General features: G+C 37.5%; 1 protein-coding gene across 1 annotated transcript in view; it reads right to left on the bottom strand.

Annotated features, from left to right (window-relative positions):
- MAEL (maelstrom spermatogenic transposon silencer) overlaps positions 1–14,977 on the bottom strand; it is a 48,626-nt gene extending 33,649 nt beyond the window's left edge. The window contains exons 1-5 of the mRNA XM_043877380.1: positions 14,713–14,977; positions 14,372–14,464; positions 13,023–13,122; positions 11,924–12,079; positions 10,569–10,610 (exon numbers count right to left, since the gene is read on the bottom strand). Of these exons, the coding sequence (XP_043733315.1) occupies positions 10,569–10,610; positions 11,924–12,079; positions 13,023–13,122; positions 14,372–14,464; positions 14,713–14,844 (523 nt within the window). The 5' untranslated portion in view covers positions 14,845–14,977. The remainder of the gene's footprint in view (positions 1–10,568; positions 10,611–11,923; positions 12,080–13,022; positions 13,123–14,371; positions 14,465–14,712) is intronic.
- Positions 14,978–17,387: the final 2,410 nt, after the last annotated feature.

Below are 17,387 nucleotides of genomic sequence, written 5' to 3'. Positions count from 1 at the left end.
ACTGGAAAAACCAGAGCCTTGACTAGATGGAACTTTGTTGACAAAGTAATGTCTCTGCTTTTTAATATGCTGTCTAGCTTGGTCATAACTTCTCTTCCAAGGAGGAAGCGTCTTTAAATTTCATGGCTGCAATCACCATCTGCAGTGATTTTGGAGCCCAAGAAAATAAAGTCTGTCACTGTTTCCCCATCTATTTGCCATGAAGTGATTGGACCAGATGCCATGATCTTAGTTTTCTGAATGTTGAGCAAAAGTACAACTTCAAAAGTACTACAAAGGCATTGCCTTTCTTTGGGACTGGAATAAAAACTGACCTTTTCCAGTCCTGTGGCCACTGCTGAGTTTTCCAAATTTGCTGGCATATTGAGTGCAGCACTTTCAGAGCATCATCTTTTAGGAGTTGAAATAGCTCAACTGGAATTCCATCACCTCCACTAGCTTTGTTCGTAGTGATGCTTTCTAAGGCCCACTTGACTTCACACTCCAGGATGTCTGGCTCTGGGTTAGTGATCACACCATCATGATTATCTGGGTTGTGAAGATCTTTTTTGCATAGTTCTTCTGTATATTCTTGCCATCTCTTCTTAATATCTTCTGCTTCTGTTAGGTCTATATCATTTCTGTCATTTATTGTGCCCATCTGTGCATGAAATGTTCCCTTGGTGTCTCTAATTTCCTTGACGAGATCTCTAGTCTTTCCCATTCTATTGTTTGCCTCTATTTCTTTGCATTGATCACAGAGAAAGGCTTTCTTACCTCTCCTTGCTATTCTTTGGAACTCTGCATTCAAATGGGAAATATCTCTCCTTTTCTCCTTTGCTTTCTGCTTCTCTTCTTTTCACAGATATTTGTAAGGCCTCCTCAGACAACCATTTTGCCATTTTGCATTTTTTTTCCTTGGGGATTGTCTTGATCCCTGCCTCCTGTACAATGTCACAAACCTCTGGCCATAGTTCTTCAGGCACTCTATCAGATCTAATCTCTTGAACCTATTTGTCACTTCCATTGTACAATGATCAAGAGATCAATCCAAAGAGAGGAATTAACAATTATACATGCAATCAACATAGGAGCACCTCAACGTATAATGCAAATGCTAGCAGTCATAGAGATTCAGGTTTCATCTCTGGGTTGGGAAGAGGAAGAAATGGGCCTCTGGGCCTGGAGGAGGAAATGGAAACCAATTCCAGGATTCTTGCTGGAAAAAATCGCATGGACAGAGGATCACAAGAGTCGGACACAGCTGAGCAACTGAGCAAGACACACACCCCAGCCGTGAAGGGAGAAATCGACAGTGACACAGGAGCGGGGACTTCAACATCACATCACATCACCAGACAGACCATCCGAACTGAAATCAGTGAGGAAACACAGGTCTTAAATACACATTAGCAGACAGACTTAACTGATACTTAGAGAACATTCTGAAAGCAGCAGAATACAAATTCTTCTCAAGTGCACAGGAAACATTCTCCAGGAGCGATCACAGGCTACGCCACAAAGCAAGCTTGGGTAAAACTGCAATTACATCAATCATCCTTTCCAACCACAACACTAGAAGATTTTTTAAAAATCAATAAAAAAAAAACTTAAAAACAAAACACTCAGAGGATAAATAATATGCTACTAAATAAACTAATGGATCATGGGGAAAAAAAAAGAGGAAAGCAAAAAATACTTAAGAGATAAATGCAAACAAAAGCACGATAATCCAAATTTATGGGATGCATCAAAAGCAGTTCTAAGAGGGAAGTTTATAAGCAATACAATCTTATCTCAGGAAACAAGAACAATCTGTCAAATAAAAAAAATCTAACATTACATCTAGAGCAATCAGAGGAAAAAACAAAAATTTAAAATTAGCAGAAGGAAAGAGAGCAGAAATAAATGAAATGGAGACAAAACAATGAATTAAATAGAGACAAAATAAATAATAGACAAGGTCTATGAAACCAAAAGCTGGTTTTTTGAGAAGATAAACAAAATTGATAAATCTGTAGCTAGACTCATCAAGGAAAAAAGGGAGAGGGCTGAACTCAAAACTAGATGTGAAATAACGGATACCACAGAAATACAAAGGATCATAGGAAGCTACTATGAGCAGCTATACATCAATAAAACGGACAATCTAGAAGAAACGGACAAATTATTAGAAAGGTGCGTACCTATCTGTGCTCAGTTGCTCAGCTGTGCTTGGTTCTGAGAGACCTTATGGACTGTAGCCCGCCAGGCTCATCTGTCCATGGCATTTTCCAGGCAAGAATACTGGAGTGGGTTGCCATTTCCTCCTCCAGGGGGTCTTCCCAACCCAGGAATGGAACCCATGTCTCCCATGTCTCCCGCACTGAGCCACCTGGGAAGCTTATTAGAAAAGAACAACCTTCCAAACCAGGAAGAAACAGAAAATACAAACAGAACAATCCCAAGTACTGAGACTGAAACTAATTAAGACACTCCCAACAAAGTTAAGTCCAGGACCAGATGGCATCACAGGCGAGTTCTATTAAACACTTAGAGCAGAGTTAACATCTATCCTTCTGAAACTATTCCAAAAAATGGCACAGGAAGGAACACTTCTACACTCATTCTATGAGGCCAAAATCAGGCAAAGAAAACACACAAAAATATTAGAGGCCAGTATCAATTAACAAAGATGCAAAAACCTCAACAAATACTAGCAAACTAAATTCAACAGTATATTAAAAGGATCATACATCATGATCAAATGGACTTATCCCAAAGATAGAAGTATTTTAAGTATCTCCAAGTCAGTGTGATGCACCTCATTTACAAATTAAAGAAAATCCATAGAAAAGTGGGCACAGATGGAACATACCTCAACATAATAAAGGCCACATATGACAAATTCAACACCATATTCAATGGTGAAAAGCTAAAAACATTCCCTCTAAGACCAGGAACAAGACAAGGATGTCTACTCTCACCACTTTTATTGAACATAGTTTGGGAGTCCTAGCCAGGGCAATCAGAGAAAACAAAAGGAATCCAAATTGGAAAAGTAGTAGTATAACCATCACTGTTTGCAGATGACATGATGCTTACATAGAAAATCCTAAAGATGTTACCAGAAAACTTACTACAGTTCATTAATTCAATAAAATTTTAGGAGACTAATACACAGAAATCTGTTGCGTTATCTATACACTAAGAACAAAAGAACAGAAAGAAAAAATAAGGAAACCATCTCACTTGCCATCACATCAAAAAGAATAAAATACCTAGGAATAAACTTAACCTAAGGAGGCAAAAGACCTGTACTCTGTAAACTAGAAGATGCAGAGGAAAGAAACTAAAGATGACACAGATATATATATACACATATATATATGTATACATATATATATGTATATATATATATATATACACACACCATGTTCTTGTATCTGAAGAATCAATATTGTCAAAATGATTATACTACCCAAGGTAGTGTACTGACTCAATGCAATCTCTATCAAATTACCAAAGGTACTGTTTTAGAGGACTAGAGCAAAAAAATCTTCAAATTTGTATGGAGACACATAAGACTCCCAAAGAGTCAAAGCAATCTTAAGATGAACAGAGCTGGAGGAATCAGGCTCCCTGACTTTAGATTATACTATAAAGCTACAGTCATCAAAACAGTATGGTACTCATACAAAAACACAGAACAATGGAATAGGATAGAGAGCCCAGAAATGAACCCACTCACCTACGGTCAATAATCTACAGCAAAGAAGGCAAGAATTACAATGGAGAAAGGACAGTCTCTTCAGTAAGTGGTGCTGAGAAAAATGGACAGACACATGTGACAGAATGATACAATATTAAAACATCCTTTAAGAATGTACACAAAAATAAACTCCAAATGATTAAAAACCTAAATGTAAGACCAGATACTATAAAACTCTTAAGAGGAAAACAGAACACTCTCTGACATAAATCACAGCAGTATCTTCTTGGATCCACATCCTAATAACAATAAAAAGAATAATAAACAAATAGGACCTAACTAAAAGCTTTTACACAGGACTTCCCTAGTGGTCTAGCTGCTAAGACTCTAAGTTCCCAAAGCAGGAAGCCCTGGTTCAACCCCTGATCAGGGAGCTAGATCCCATATGTTGCAACAAAGTTTGAAGATCCCATGTGCTACAACTAAGACCTGGCTCAACAAAATAAATACGTAAATAAAAATAAATGAATATTTAAAAGCTTTTGCACAGCAAAGCAAACCATAAACAAAACCACAAGACAACCCACAGAATTAGAAAAAATATTTTCAAATGATGCAACCCACAAGGCATTATTCCCTAAATCTACAAATAGCTCATGCTGCTGAATATAAAAAAAAATAAAAATTAAAAAAATGGGTGGAAGATCTTAATAAACATTTTTCCAAAGATGTACAGATGACCAAAAAGCACATAAAAAGGTGCTCAATGTCAATAATTATCAAAATGTAAATCAAAATTATAATGCAAATAAAAATTATCACCTCAATAATTTTAATTTCCAAAATTTGCATTATAATTATATAAATTTTAAAATAAATTGTATATTTTTATAAATTTTATAAATATAAAAATTGTGTTAATTATAAAGTTTCCATTATAATTTACTGCAAATTATAATATTATAAATTGTTATAATTTATATTATAAATTACTATAAAATTGCACAATTATTAAATGAATTTGCACTATAATTTTGATTATAATGCAAATCAAAATCTCACTTCAGAATGGCCATCATCAAAACATCTACAAACAGTAAATGTTGGAGAGGGTATGGAGAAAAGGCAAACTCCTACACTGTTGGTAAGAATGTAAATTGGTACAACCACTATGAAAGGAGTCTGGAGGTTCCTTAAAAAAACTAAAAAGAGAGTTTCCATATGATCTAAGAATCCTACTCTTAGGCATATATCCAGAGAAAACCATACTTTGAAAGAATACATGCACTCCAGTGTTCATTGCAGTACTATTTCCAATAGCCAAGAAATGGAAGCAACCTAAACGTCCATCAACAGATCAATGGATAAAGATGTGGTACATATATACAATGGAATAAAAAATAATAAAATAATGCCATTTGCAGGGATTTACCCAGCATCCAGTGGTTAAGACTCTGCACTTCCACTACAGAGGGATGGGTTTAATCCCTGGTTGGGGAAGTAAAATACCACACTGTGTGCAGTGGAGGTGGGGGGCCCTCCCCACAAAAATGCCACTTGCAGCCAATATGGATAGACCAATAGACAATCTCTATAACCTATAGAGATTATCATACCAAGTGAAGTAAGTCGGACAAAGAAACATATGGTATTGCTATATGTGGAATCTAAAAAAAGAAAAATGATACAAATGAACTTATTTATAAAACAGAAACAGATTCACAGATTTAGAAAACAAATTTATGGCTACCAAAGGGGAAAGTTAAGGGGAGGAGGAATGAATTAGGAGTTTGGGATTAACATACACACACTACTATATATAAAATTGATAATCAACAAGGACAGGGAACTCTACTCAATACTCTATAATGGCCTACACGGGAAAAGGATCTGGAAAACAGATACACACACATGTGTAACAATTAGTTTGCTGTTCGCCTGAAACTGACACAATGTTGTAAAAATCATGTGTGTGCTACGCATGCTAAGTTGCTTCAGTTGTGTCCAACTCTTGGCAACCCCCGGACTGTAGCCCATCATGCTCCTCTGTCCATGGGATTCATCAGGTAAGAATACTGGAGAGGGTGCTGTGCCCTCCTCCGGGAGACCTTCCCAACCCAGGGATCAAACCCATGTCTCTTACATCTCCTGCACTGGCACGTGGATTTTTTATACCACTCATGCCACCTGGGAAGCCCAAATCAACTATATTCAAATATAAAATAAAAATTTAAAAAGAAGCTGTGATATATACACGCATAGGACTACTACCCAGTCATTAAGAAAGAATAAAACATTGCTATTTGCTGTAATGGATGGACTTGGAGGACACTATACCAAGTGAAATAAATCAGACCAAGATCAGTACTATATGATATGGGTTATATGTGGATCTGAAAACTACAACAAATTAGTGAATATAAAAAAAGACTCATAAATATAGAGAACAAACCAGCGGCTTCCAGTGGGCAGAGGGGCAACATAGGGGTGGGGGAATGGGAGGTACTAAGTATGGGGTGTAATATACTCAAGCATGTATTGTATAACATGGAGAATATAACCAACATTTTGTAATAAGTGGAAATCAATCTTTAAAAAATGTATAAAAATTAAAATAAAAATGCACAAACACTCCCCTAAAAATCCCCCAAATCCTAAGATTAAGAATCCTGTGATTCTAAATCGGGAGATTCTTAATAGCCTTTTTGTGAAGTGCAATAAATTATACGTGGAAGAGCAAAGAGACAAGAACAGCCATAATATTCCAAAAGAACAAAGTTAAGTAAATATTATGAAAATATTGTGTTTTAACATATGGGCACTAAAAAACAAGAAGATTAAAGAACAGAAGATACCAAGAAGACTCACGCATAAACAGAAGTACAACGTGATACAGGTGGCACTACACACAGGGAACACACTGATTATTCAATAAATGAGAAGCTGATTATCCACATGGGAAAAAAAAAGAAAATCTCCACCTCACATCATACACAAGTCAATTCCAAGTGGAATAAGATCTTGGAACTATAAAATAAAGATATCTTCATGGCCTTCAAGGAGAAAGGAATTCTTTACCTGGGGTTAAGGATAAAATAAGTGTAACTCATCTGACCTTTTGGAAAAAAATTTTTTTCATATTATAGGCATATTTAATAGATGATTTGTAAAGGAGGAGTCCATTTCAATGTTTATCTACTCGGACTTTGGAAGTGTAGTATTAATACCATGTCTGAATAAGATGGTTCCCATTATAGATGAGCATCCACTGGAGTATGGGCGACTCCATGGGCTGTAGCGATCAACAGACTGCATTCCTAATGCTGATTTTGCCTGAGATTTGCATTGTCTTTCAATGTTATGTGAAACTAATTACATAATTCTCTTTGGAACTTAACCTCCCAACCCTTATTGTAACTACAAAGTGGTTTACAAGATATTTAATGAGGTGCTATGTTTGTGGAAAAATACCACATAATTCAAAAACACTACTGAATAGCAGATTACTCTGTGTAGTAGTTAAGTCCTTTAGGATAATTTTAGTTGTGATCATTTTCTGATTCTCATTGCTGGGAGTTATTAAATCTTAGCAAGCATCACCAATATTAAATGTTGAAAGTCCGTTTAAACTTTAAAGTTGGAGCAACTGTCTGTGTTTGAACAGATAAAATAAAGACAGCTTTGTGTGCCCAGAAAGGAACACTGTACCAACTGCTAGCCAGTCTTGTCTGAAGAGCCACATATTTTTTTCCTGTGTTAATAATCAAGATAATTAGTATGTGGCCATTTTGTTACCCTTAAGAGACTGCAGTTCTGAATTTTTGATTAAAGGTTTTGGCTGCTATAGAAGTTTTACTTTAAATATATTTTGAATTATAAGAACAAAAAATTTTGTATTTTTCCAGTTAATTGAAATGATTGCCAAATTTCTGCAAGTAAGGTAATTATAAGTTTAAAGCATTAAGCATTTATTGGTAAATAATGTATATATTCTTATTCTGAGAAATATAAGTAGGTCAAGTCAAAATAAATTCTTTAAAGTTTACTATAAAAAAAGTAAAAGGGAATTCTTAAATAAGACCCCAAGCACCCACAAACTATCAGGGAAGAAATTGAGACATTAAATAATCAATTAAAATAATTGATACTAAATTAACAATAAAAACTTCTATAAATTAAAATACCCATGAGAGAAAAATGAAAACAGGTATCTGCACATGATTAAAATAATCAATAAAAACAGATAGACATATTATGAACTTCCATACACCAATAAAGATGACAAACAATCCAACAGAGAAACGGGGAAAGACGTCATTTAAAAAATACACAGAAATATATAGAATATGTGGAGCTTCCCTGACGGCTCAGAGTAAAGAATCTGCGTGCAATGAAGGAGACCTGGGTTCAATCCCTGGGTTGGAAAGATGACCTGGAGAAGGGAATAGCTACCCACCCCAGTATTCTTTCTTTTTCTTAATAAAACATGTATTTATTTGGCTACTCCGATTCTAGTTTCGGCGTGTGGGATCTAGCTCCCCGACCAGGGATTGATCCAGGCCCGTGCACTGGGAGCGCAGAGGCTTATTCACTGCACCACAAGGGAAGCCCCACTCCAGTACTCCTGCCTGAAGAATCCCATGAACAGAGGAGCCTGGGGGGCGGCACATGGAGCTGCAGAGTCAGACACGACCGAGAGGTTCAAACGAGCAAAATAAAACACATTATTTCACTATGTACTTATCCTAAAACTATTCATAAAACAAAGGAGATAACACAAAATTCAGAACAGTGGTTCTCTTAAGGGGGGGGATGAAATCCAAGAGAAATACAGGGGTCTTCAGTGATAACGGCAAAGTGCTATTTCTTCAGCTGACTGGCGGGCGCACTGCTGTTCATTAATATTCTTTAAACTTCAAGTGAATGTTATAATCCTTTTATGTGTGTATGAAGTTTTCGTTTTAAAAGCTGACAGACCTTCCTTCCATATAGGAAGCTGAAAGCAGTTTCTAAGGCTTGGCTCATGTTAAAGCAGAACTTCTGTCTCATAATTAACTACAGAAAGGAAAAGAGGCAGAGTGCCTCTGGTGAAGTATGGGAGGAGGAGAGGGCCCGCATCTCCTACCTACCCCCGCACCCCCAACACAGACACGCAGAACCTGAACTCCCATTCAGAGGAACACTGTAGGGGTGGGCGGGACATGGGAGACCATCCAAATCTCTTCCAGTCTTAAAACTCTTCAATATAATGTGTTAAACCATAATGCCCATGAAGCCTTCACTTGGTTTCACATGTACTTCTTAAAGACCAGATACACAGGAGCATTGGGAAGATCTGAATGTACCATCCTTAGCTATTAATCATGTATATCTCTTTCAGAGTGTTACTGTGTGAAACATCAGCTGGATTACACTATCCTCGGTATTTTTAGTTACTCTGTTGACATCGCTGTCATTCTAATACAGTCATTTATCTTATTTAGTTGATACATTTCCTGGGGTTATCAAATTGGCAATTTAAGACATGCTTAAACTGGTAAGCTCCAAGTATTTTAGGTTTCCTGAATGAAAAACATTGTGCGTGGTTTCAAATAGTGTGAAAAATAACTTAAGAAAACATTCCTGGAGACCTTGATAGGTTTGTTTTCAAGAACCACACTTTCTGTTAATCCCTTAATTTTGAAAACATTGCAAAAATATGTTTTTTAAATGATTAAAAAAAAATTAATCAGAAACAAAATAAACAGTAATGGGCATTCTCACAAATGAGTGTCTGGCATATAGGTAGGGATTCCAATGCATTCATGAGATGAACAAACCATAAACAGAGCTTAAGCAAAAATGTGAAATTAATTCACCAGCTAAGTTTCTACTTCTACTTTTTTACTACTACCTATTTTGCCAAATAGCTTCAGACAATTTAACACTTGAGATGACCTAGGTTCACATCTCAAAGTTACAACAGCATTTTTATTCTATACATTTTTTTCACCCAAAGCTACATAAGGGAACTTACGAAAACACTGCCTTAAACTCCCTGTTCCAAAGCCTACAGCTCTGATTCAAAAAAACAAACAGAAAAGGGACTAATACATATTTTTTACTAAAAAAAATACTGGGAAAAACTCAACAAATAAAAAATGAATCTAAAATATTCTCTTCATTTATAAAGAACAATATTATAAGTATTACAAAACAGCTGCTTGTTATAGCAGATTTGAAAAACTTATTTTTAATTTCAAACACTTCTACAGACTAGTTGTCTACATTTTTAAGAAAAAACTTTTAAACGCTGACATTTTGAATAAAAACTAAAAAACAAACCTATTATCCTGATTTTTATTTGAAAAGAAGAAACTGGTTAAAATATAGTTTCTAGAAAAGAGTACAAGAGGTCAGATTTATATAGTCACATCCTTCAGTTGCAGATGCTTTACATAGAAACCTGTTTTCCTCATCTGAAAAATCAATTCATAGCTGTTTCATCTGTTTAACACTACCGTTCTGTTACTTTTGAAGCATAAACTTTTCCCCCCTTACTTTTGAATGGACATTTCTGTGAATAGCCCTAAATCTAGATAACCTTATACCTATTAGAAGACCTACCTAAGCACCTGGCCAGTAAAAGCCACTGATCTTCAAGCCAAAGGATATAAGCAGAAAAAAAAAAACAGAAATAAAAACACAATCTCCATAAAAGGAAAAGGACATTATTCTATCATTGCTTGTAATTTAAAAATTTTGAAGGCTTACATACACTATCTACCACTTTTAAGAAGATTTACTAACAATAATTTAAGATTATCTTCCCCCAATGTTTTATGTGTCTGTTTAAAGAGCATCTTACCCAGGTGTTTATATTCAATGCCTATATTCTATCCCACTCCTTTATACTTACTTGCAGCCTGACAATGAAAACGAAATCCTCGTGGAATTTCACCTGTAATTCAAAATATTTTATTGAGAGATGCAGAAATCCAGAAGCTCTCAGTTGTACTACAGTCATATTCCATAGGATGACCATATCATAACACAGGTAATTGCTATTGTTATGTGAAATTACAGAAGATTTAAACCTCAAAGGAGTTTTTTCCTAACCAAAGGTATGATGACTATCAAAGAATCTTGGTATATTATCCACACTACTTTAAAAAGTTAGTCCTCACAGAGAAAGAAATACTAGGTAAAGAAAATCTGTGCTAAAGGAGTCTTAGCCAGGAGTCCATAAAAAGGCCACAGTTCATGAGGCCCTCGATACACCAAGATAACTGACATATTTCTCAGAGGAAAGTCTCCAAGTTCTGCCTTTTTAACGTTTTACACTTGTTCAAAAATTGTCCTAAGCAGCAACTCTCCTTAAGTAGGAAAATTTGTTTTCCTGTTATTTCAAAACAAGGAAAAGTGTTGGACTCTCCTAATGAATTTTAAAGCAACTGACAAAACTAAAGATGAAATTATTCTTTCCCCAAACTCTTCTCCCTATATATTCCTCCCACTAATCTCTAAAAGGTACAGTACTCCCCTAACTACTATCTACCAACTTGAGAAATGAATGAAATCCTGTGTGTTCATTACTAACTGCTTTTGATGGGGTGGAACAGTAGTAGGAATAATATTATCTTAAAGTCTTTTAAATACTAGTCTATTTTCATACCTCCTCATGTATTCTTTAGAAAAGTTAAAGTGAAAGTCGCTCAGCCATGTCTGACTCTTTGCAGCCCCATGAACTACAGTCCATGGAATTCTCCAGGCCAAAATATTGGACTGGGTGGTCGTTCCCTTTTCCAGTGGATCTTCCCAATCCAGGAATCGAACCCAGGTCTCCCACATTAGAACAGCCCTCCAACAGGTATTACCCCTACTTTACAGATTAATTAATAGGTTCAGAAAGGATAAACATTTTGCTCAAGGTTACAAGTCAACACCAAGTTAAAAACTAGGAACTGTTGATGTGAAGGATGGGGAAAGAAAGTAAACAGCAAAGCTTTCAGCAGATTCTAAAACTACAGATAAGCAAACAGCAGGCTACAGATTTTTTCAGGCATTCTACCTGCTCAACTTTAACTCTTACTTGAGGTTAAAAGCCCAAACCAAAAACTCTGTCAACACTTCATTCTCAGTAGTTTTTCACCCAGTCTACATTTGAAGAACTCACCCATGCAACAGCTTTTAAGAAAAATACTATTATCAAATAAGATCAACATAAAAAAGTGACTTTTTAACATCTAGGATCTACTCTAATTGGCTACTTACCAGGATTTATAAAACTGTGGAAATCTGCAATAATACCTTCTTGGAGAGAATATTTAACACAGCCTATTTCACAAGGGAGGAAGCGCTGTTCACAGTGAGGAGGTAGCTCGCCATGGCTAAAAATATTCAAAAAATAAAAAATGCCTCCAAGGAGAGCTTCAAAAAAAAAAAAAAAAACACAAACACATGAGCATCTCAAGATTTACTCCTTTGATAAAAACAAAAGTTTTAGAATCTTTCTCCTTCTGTTCCTATATTCCTAAATAAATTGGAAAAGAGAAAATAAATCAGGTGTATCAGATAAATAAATTTTTGTAACATTTACCAAGGATTAAAGCAGTAACCACTCTTTGCATGAAATAACAAAATTATTCAAACTTACAGCTAGCTCTACATAACTTAGCTATACATAAGCCTTAAATGTGAGTAATGACTTAAGAAAAGCTGTGACCCATATTCAAGAAATAGAAGGGTATGGAAAATAAAACCAAGCAGAATCAGTATAGAAAAATTCTAGTACAAACTATGGACAATTGAGTTCACTCTTTACCTTTTACCAATACACACAAGACCACTTATAAATTCTCTAAAGGAAGAAAGAAATGTGAAAATGTAAGAAAGGTATTATTTTCCAGGATTGGCCACACTTAAGGACTACTAAAGATTAGGAAGTTTTTAACAAAGTTAGAATACATTTAATTAAAAAAAAAAAAAAAAACCAGCCAGAAGGAATAGCAAGGACTCTGATTAACTATATTCTTTGCTGCCCTAGGCTCAATTTATCTTTACTTTTGAAACAAACATATTTAAGTGTCTAGCTATAAACACTTGAATTCAAAAAATATGTCTAAAAACATATGACATGGTAGAAACCAGATTTTTGTTTAAAAAAAAAAACAAAACAAAAACCCAGTGTTACTTCAACAAATGCGTTATTACCTGATCTTTTACAACTTTAGTGCCATCATGTTCGAACATCATAGTCAGTTACTTTGAAATGCAGAATCAAAATGAAGAGAAGACAAGTTTACTGATCAACATAACATAGAATTTTAAGTGCCCAAATTTATATAAGCAAAACACTGTAGGATTACTCTACCTTGATCACTTTTTAGAGACAAGCCTGACAGATCCGGGGGTGAAACATTCTGCTTTGGTACAAGCATGCCTGGCTTCCTCAATGGGGTGCAAATAGGTTTCTAAAGAGAAAGGTAATCATTGACCATATATTTAAACTCTTGCCCACTTTATATCATATACTTAAATTTAGCAAAATAACTGTGAAACAACCCATAGCATAGATTACTTTAGTAACCACTCCAAGCCAATAAATCCAATGAGTACATAAATAAATGTCTATAACACCAACACCCAAAGTCAGACATGGCAAAAATCTAAAAATATTTTGAATCAAGGGGCTGAGTGGTAAATAACCAGTCCAATTACTGTTGAAAGCCATTTCCCCACTACTGATAATCTAATCCTATGGAGTCATATAATACATGCTTGTCCAGTGGCCAAAAGAATATCATTTGCCAAGTACTCTAACACTGTTTGTTCTTCACTCAAAGTAAAAGCCAGACTGTGCTGACTCCAAGTCTCAATGATGTATATGTAGAACATGACTTTTATTTTGAGGGGAAATATCTTAAGAAACTGTAGTGAAAAGAAGACACACAAAAAAAAATCAGGGCTCACAAGTATAATTAATTCGAATTCAACTGAGTAGAGCTTCTACTCAAACATAAATCCATAAGATAAAAATCTCTCCAACCTAAAACAAGCAAAACTATTGCATTTCAATCCAATGTTAGCAGTTTATAATAAGAATAGAACTTTTGCTATGTCAGAATGGGAAGAATACAGAGGGAGGGGGTAAAATTCATATTTCTAGATATGAATCAGCAACAGATTTTATTCAGTGCTTTAACATTCTGCTACACAGACATAAATTCAAATAAACTTTATTCAACTCTTTCCTGTAAAGCGCACAAAACATTAATCAACATCCACAGATACTGATATTTCAATATTTTAAACACAGACTAGTGTCATTTAAAAAGAGAGAATGGACCAAACTACTGTTAAACATCTGAAAAGAGATTCTTCAATCATAAAAGAATTCAAAAGGACCCTTAGAAGCCATCTAGTACAAATCCTAAATATCAAGACTACCTTTTGCTAATCATGGTTTATTGGTTGCAGGTTTCCTAATGGGATTTTCCCTGGCCTTCACCATTGAACAAAACCAATGTGTGCCCTAGTTCAGGAGCCTGCCCGTTTTTCAGCAAGCATTCTGACACCAAGAAAAAAATGAAAAACTCTTTTTTTGCACTCACCCAAATCACCCGGTCGTCTACTCTTGACATTAATCCATTCACTCATCCAGCATTTACTGAGCATGCCTACCTGTGAGGTAGGTGGCTGCTCTTCTCTGGTTAACTTTACCTGCTTCTCCGAAGGCCCGGAGTCCTTCCCCTGGGCAGCTCTCCACTCTCGAGCCATTTCTGCATACTTCTCTTTTTCCTCCTCCCTCAGGAGCTTAAGGAGATGGAAAGGGAAAACAACCAGCAGCAGTGAGGGCCTAATGCCCGAGGCCCCGCAAGAGATGCCTGGCCATTACTGGGAGGCAGTTCCGGCGTCGGTTTGCCCCTGACCGGGGACGGGGCGCTTCCTCCCCCTCCAGCAGGGCCCCGGGGTCACTGGTCTTCCCAAGGCCTCTCTCCCTCCCGCCTGGCCCTCCCACTTGCCAACTGCCTGGCCCCGGGCTCACGGGCCTCCAGCCTTACCGCCCAGTCAGCGGAGCAGTAGGGGATGGCATCAGCGACGCGAGCCACTGGCAGGCCTCTCCGCCGCAGTTCGGGGATCTTCTCCTGCACGAAGAAATAGTAGGCGTTGCGGCTGGCCCTGCGGTTCGGCATGGCGAGCGCAGTCAGGCCTTGAGGAGAGCCTCAGTCAACACCCGGCGCCCTCGCCGGGCTCCCGCCCTTAGTAACCGAGGCTGTGGTCTGCACGCGCAGGGCCTCAGCTCTCAGCCAATCAGGGCGCGGTGCGCAGGCGCATCGGCCTCTCCAGGAGAAAAACAGTCTGCGACCGGAAGATTCCGCCTCGTGCGACCGAGGAGGCGGGGTGGAGGGGGAGCGAGGGCACAGAGGCCAAGCATTCTGATTGGCGGAGATGAGTGGGTGGGGTTGTTGTCACGAGGATGGCTTGGAGAAATTTCTGTACATTATTGCGTAATATCCTCCAGAGTAGGTAAAGAGGGCCAGCCAGTGCTTCAGGTTCTTCCGTGCTCTACGGTTCGGTTCAGTTCGGTTCAGTCGCTCAGTCGTGTCCGACTCTTTTTCGACCCCATGGACTGCAGCACGCCAGGCCTGCCTGTCCATCACCAACTCCCAGAGTTTACTCAAACCCATGTCTACTGATTTGGTGATGCCATCCAACCATCTCATCCTCCGTCGTCCTCTTTTCCTCCTACCTTGAGTCTTTCCCAGCATCAGGGTCTTTCCCAATGAGTCAGTTCTTCGCATCCGGTGGCCAAAGTATTGGAGCTTCAGCTTCTAAATCAGTCCTTCCAGTGAATATTCAGGACTGATTTCATTTAGGATGCACTGGTTGGATCTCCTTGCAGTCCAAGGGACTCTCAAGAGTCTTCTCCAACACCACAGTTCAAAAGCATCAATTCTTCCATGCTCCACTTTCTCTATAGTTTAACTCTCACATCCCTATAGACTACTGGAAAAACCATAACCTTGACTAGGCGGACCTTAGTTGGCAAAATAATGTCTCTGCTTTTTAATATGCAGTCTAGGTTGGTCATAACTTTTCTTCTGAGGAGTAAGCGTCTTTAAATTTCATGGCTGCAGTCACCATCTGCAGTGATTTTGGAGCCCAAGAAAATAAAATCTGTCACTGTTTCCACTGTTTTCCCATCTATTTGCCATGAAGTGATGGGACTGGATGCCATGACCTTAGTTTTCTGAATGTTGCGCTTTAAACCAACTTTTTCACTCTCCTCTCTCACTTTCATCAAGAGGCTCTTTAATTCTTCACTTTCTGCCCTAAGGGTGGTGTCATCTGCATATATGGAGAAGGCAATGGCATCCCACTCGGGTACTCTTGCCTGGAAAATCCCATGGGTGGAGGAGCCTGGTAGTCTGCGGTCCTTGGGGTCGCTAAGAGTGGGACATGACTGAGTGACTTCACTTTCACTTTTATGCATTGGAAAAGGAAATGGCAACCCACTTCAGTGTTCTTCCCTGGAGAATCCCAGGGACTGGGGAACCTGGTGGGCTGCCGTCTATGGGGTCGCACAGATTCGGACACGGCTGAAGTGACTTAGCAGCAGCAGCAGCATCTGTATATTTGAGGTTATTGTTATTTCTCCTGGCAGTCTTGATTCCAGGTTGTGCTTCCTCCAGCCCAGCATTTCTCATGATGTACTCTGCATATAAGTTAAATAAGCAGGGTGACAATATACAGCCTTGACATACTCCTTTTCCTATTTGGAACCAGTCTGTTGTTCCATGTCCAGGTCTAACTGTTGCTTCCTGACCTGCATACAGGTTTCTCAAGAGGCAGGTCAGGTGGTCTGGTATTCCCATCTCTTTCAGAATTTTCCACAGTTTGTGGTGATTCACACAGTCAGAGGCTTTGGCATAGTCAATAAAGCAGAAATAGATGCTTTACAGTTGTAAGGGGCCAACTCTGTGCCAAGATTGTGGAAGGTCTTGGGTGGAGGGGGACAGAGGGAGGAACACCACAAATGAGATCATTTCCCTCAAAAAGTTTACACTCTGATGGGGGGAGGGGCAGGTAAGATGGCAAAAGAGAACCAACCAGAATGATTTGATTTGGTTTCTGCCCTGATTCTTAAACATTATTTAAGAATATGGTTTTTTAAAACACGGTTTTTCATAAGTATTGTAAAGGAAACACTTACAGTTAAAAGGCTGAGATTTTAAATACTGCCCTTGAATAAAGTTTTATAGATTTCCTTATACAGGTCTGATTCATTTTATTCCTTTGTTAGTTTTATTCCTAGAATGTATATAGAAGTATTATATTTGTTTCTTTTTTCCATTATGTTTTCTAATTAGTTACTCCTGATGTGTAGAGAAAGGTATTGATTTTAGTGTTAATCTTGTGTATTTAGACACTGCTGAATTCTCAAACTGATTCAAATAGTGACAGTCAATTTTCTTGGATTTTCTTGGATATGTGCTTCCCAGAGAAACATCCATCTGTGTTCAGTTTGTTAAGTATGTGTATGCATGTTGTATATATATGTTTTAAAAGCAAGAACAAGATTTTAAAAATTTTTTAATGCTTTTTGTGTATCTTCTCAGATGACCATATGGTTTTATCCTTTGATTGTTTAGTATAGTAAATGATGTTGCTAGATTTTTCTGTTAAAGTATCCTACCATTACTACTACTATAACCTCTTCTCAATCATGCTTGGC

Source organism: Cervus elaphus, chromosome 20 (genome assembly GCF_910594005.1).
Source record: "Cervus elaphus chromosome 20, mCerEla1.1, whole genome shotgun sequence".
Lineage (NCBI taxonomy): Eukaryota > Metazoa > Chordata > Mammalia > Artiodactyla > Cervidae > Cervus > Cervus elaphus.
The sequence above is the reverse complement of the archived record's forward strand: the minus strand, read 5'-3'. Positions and strand labels throughout refer to the sequence as shown.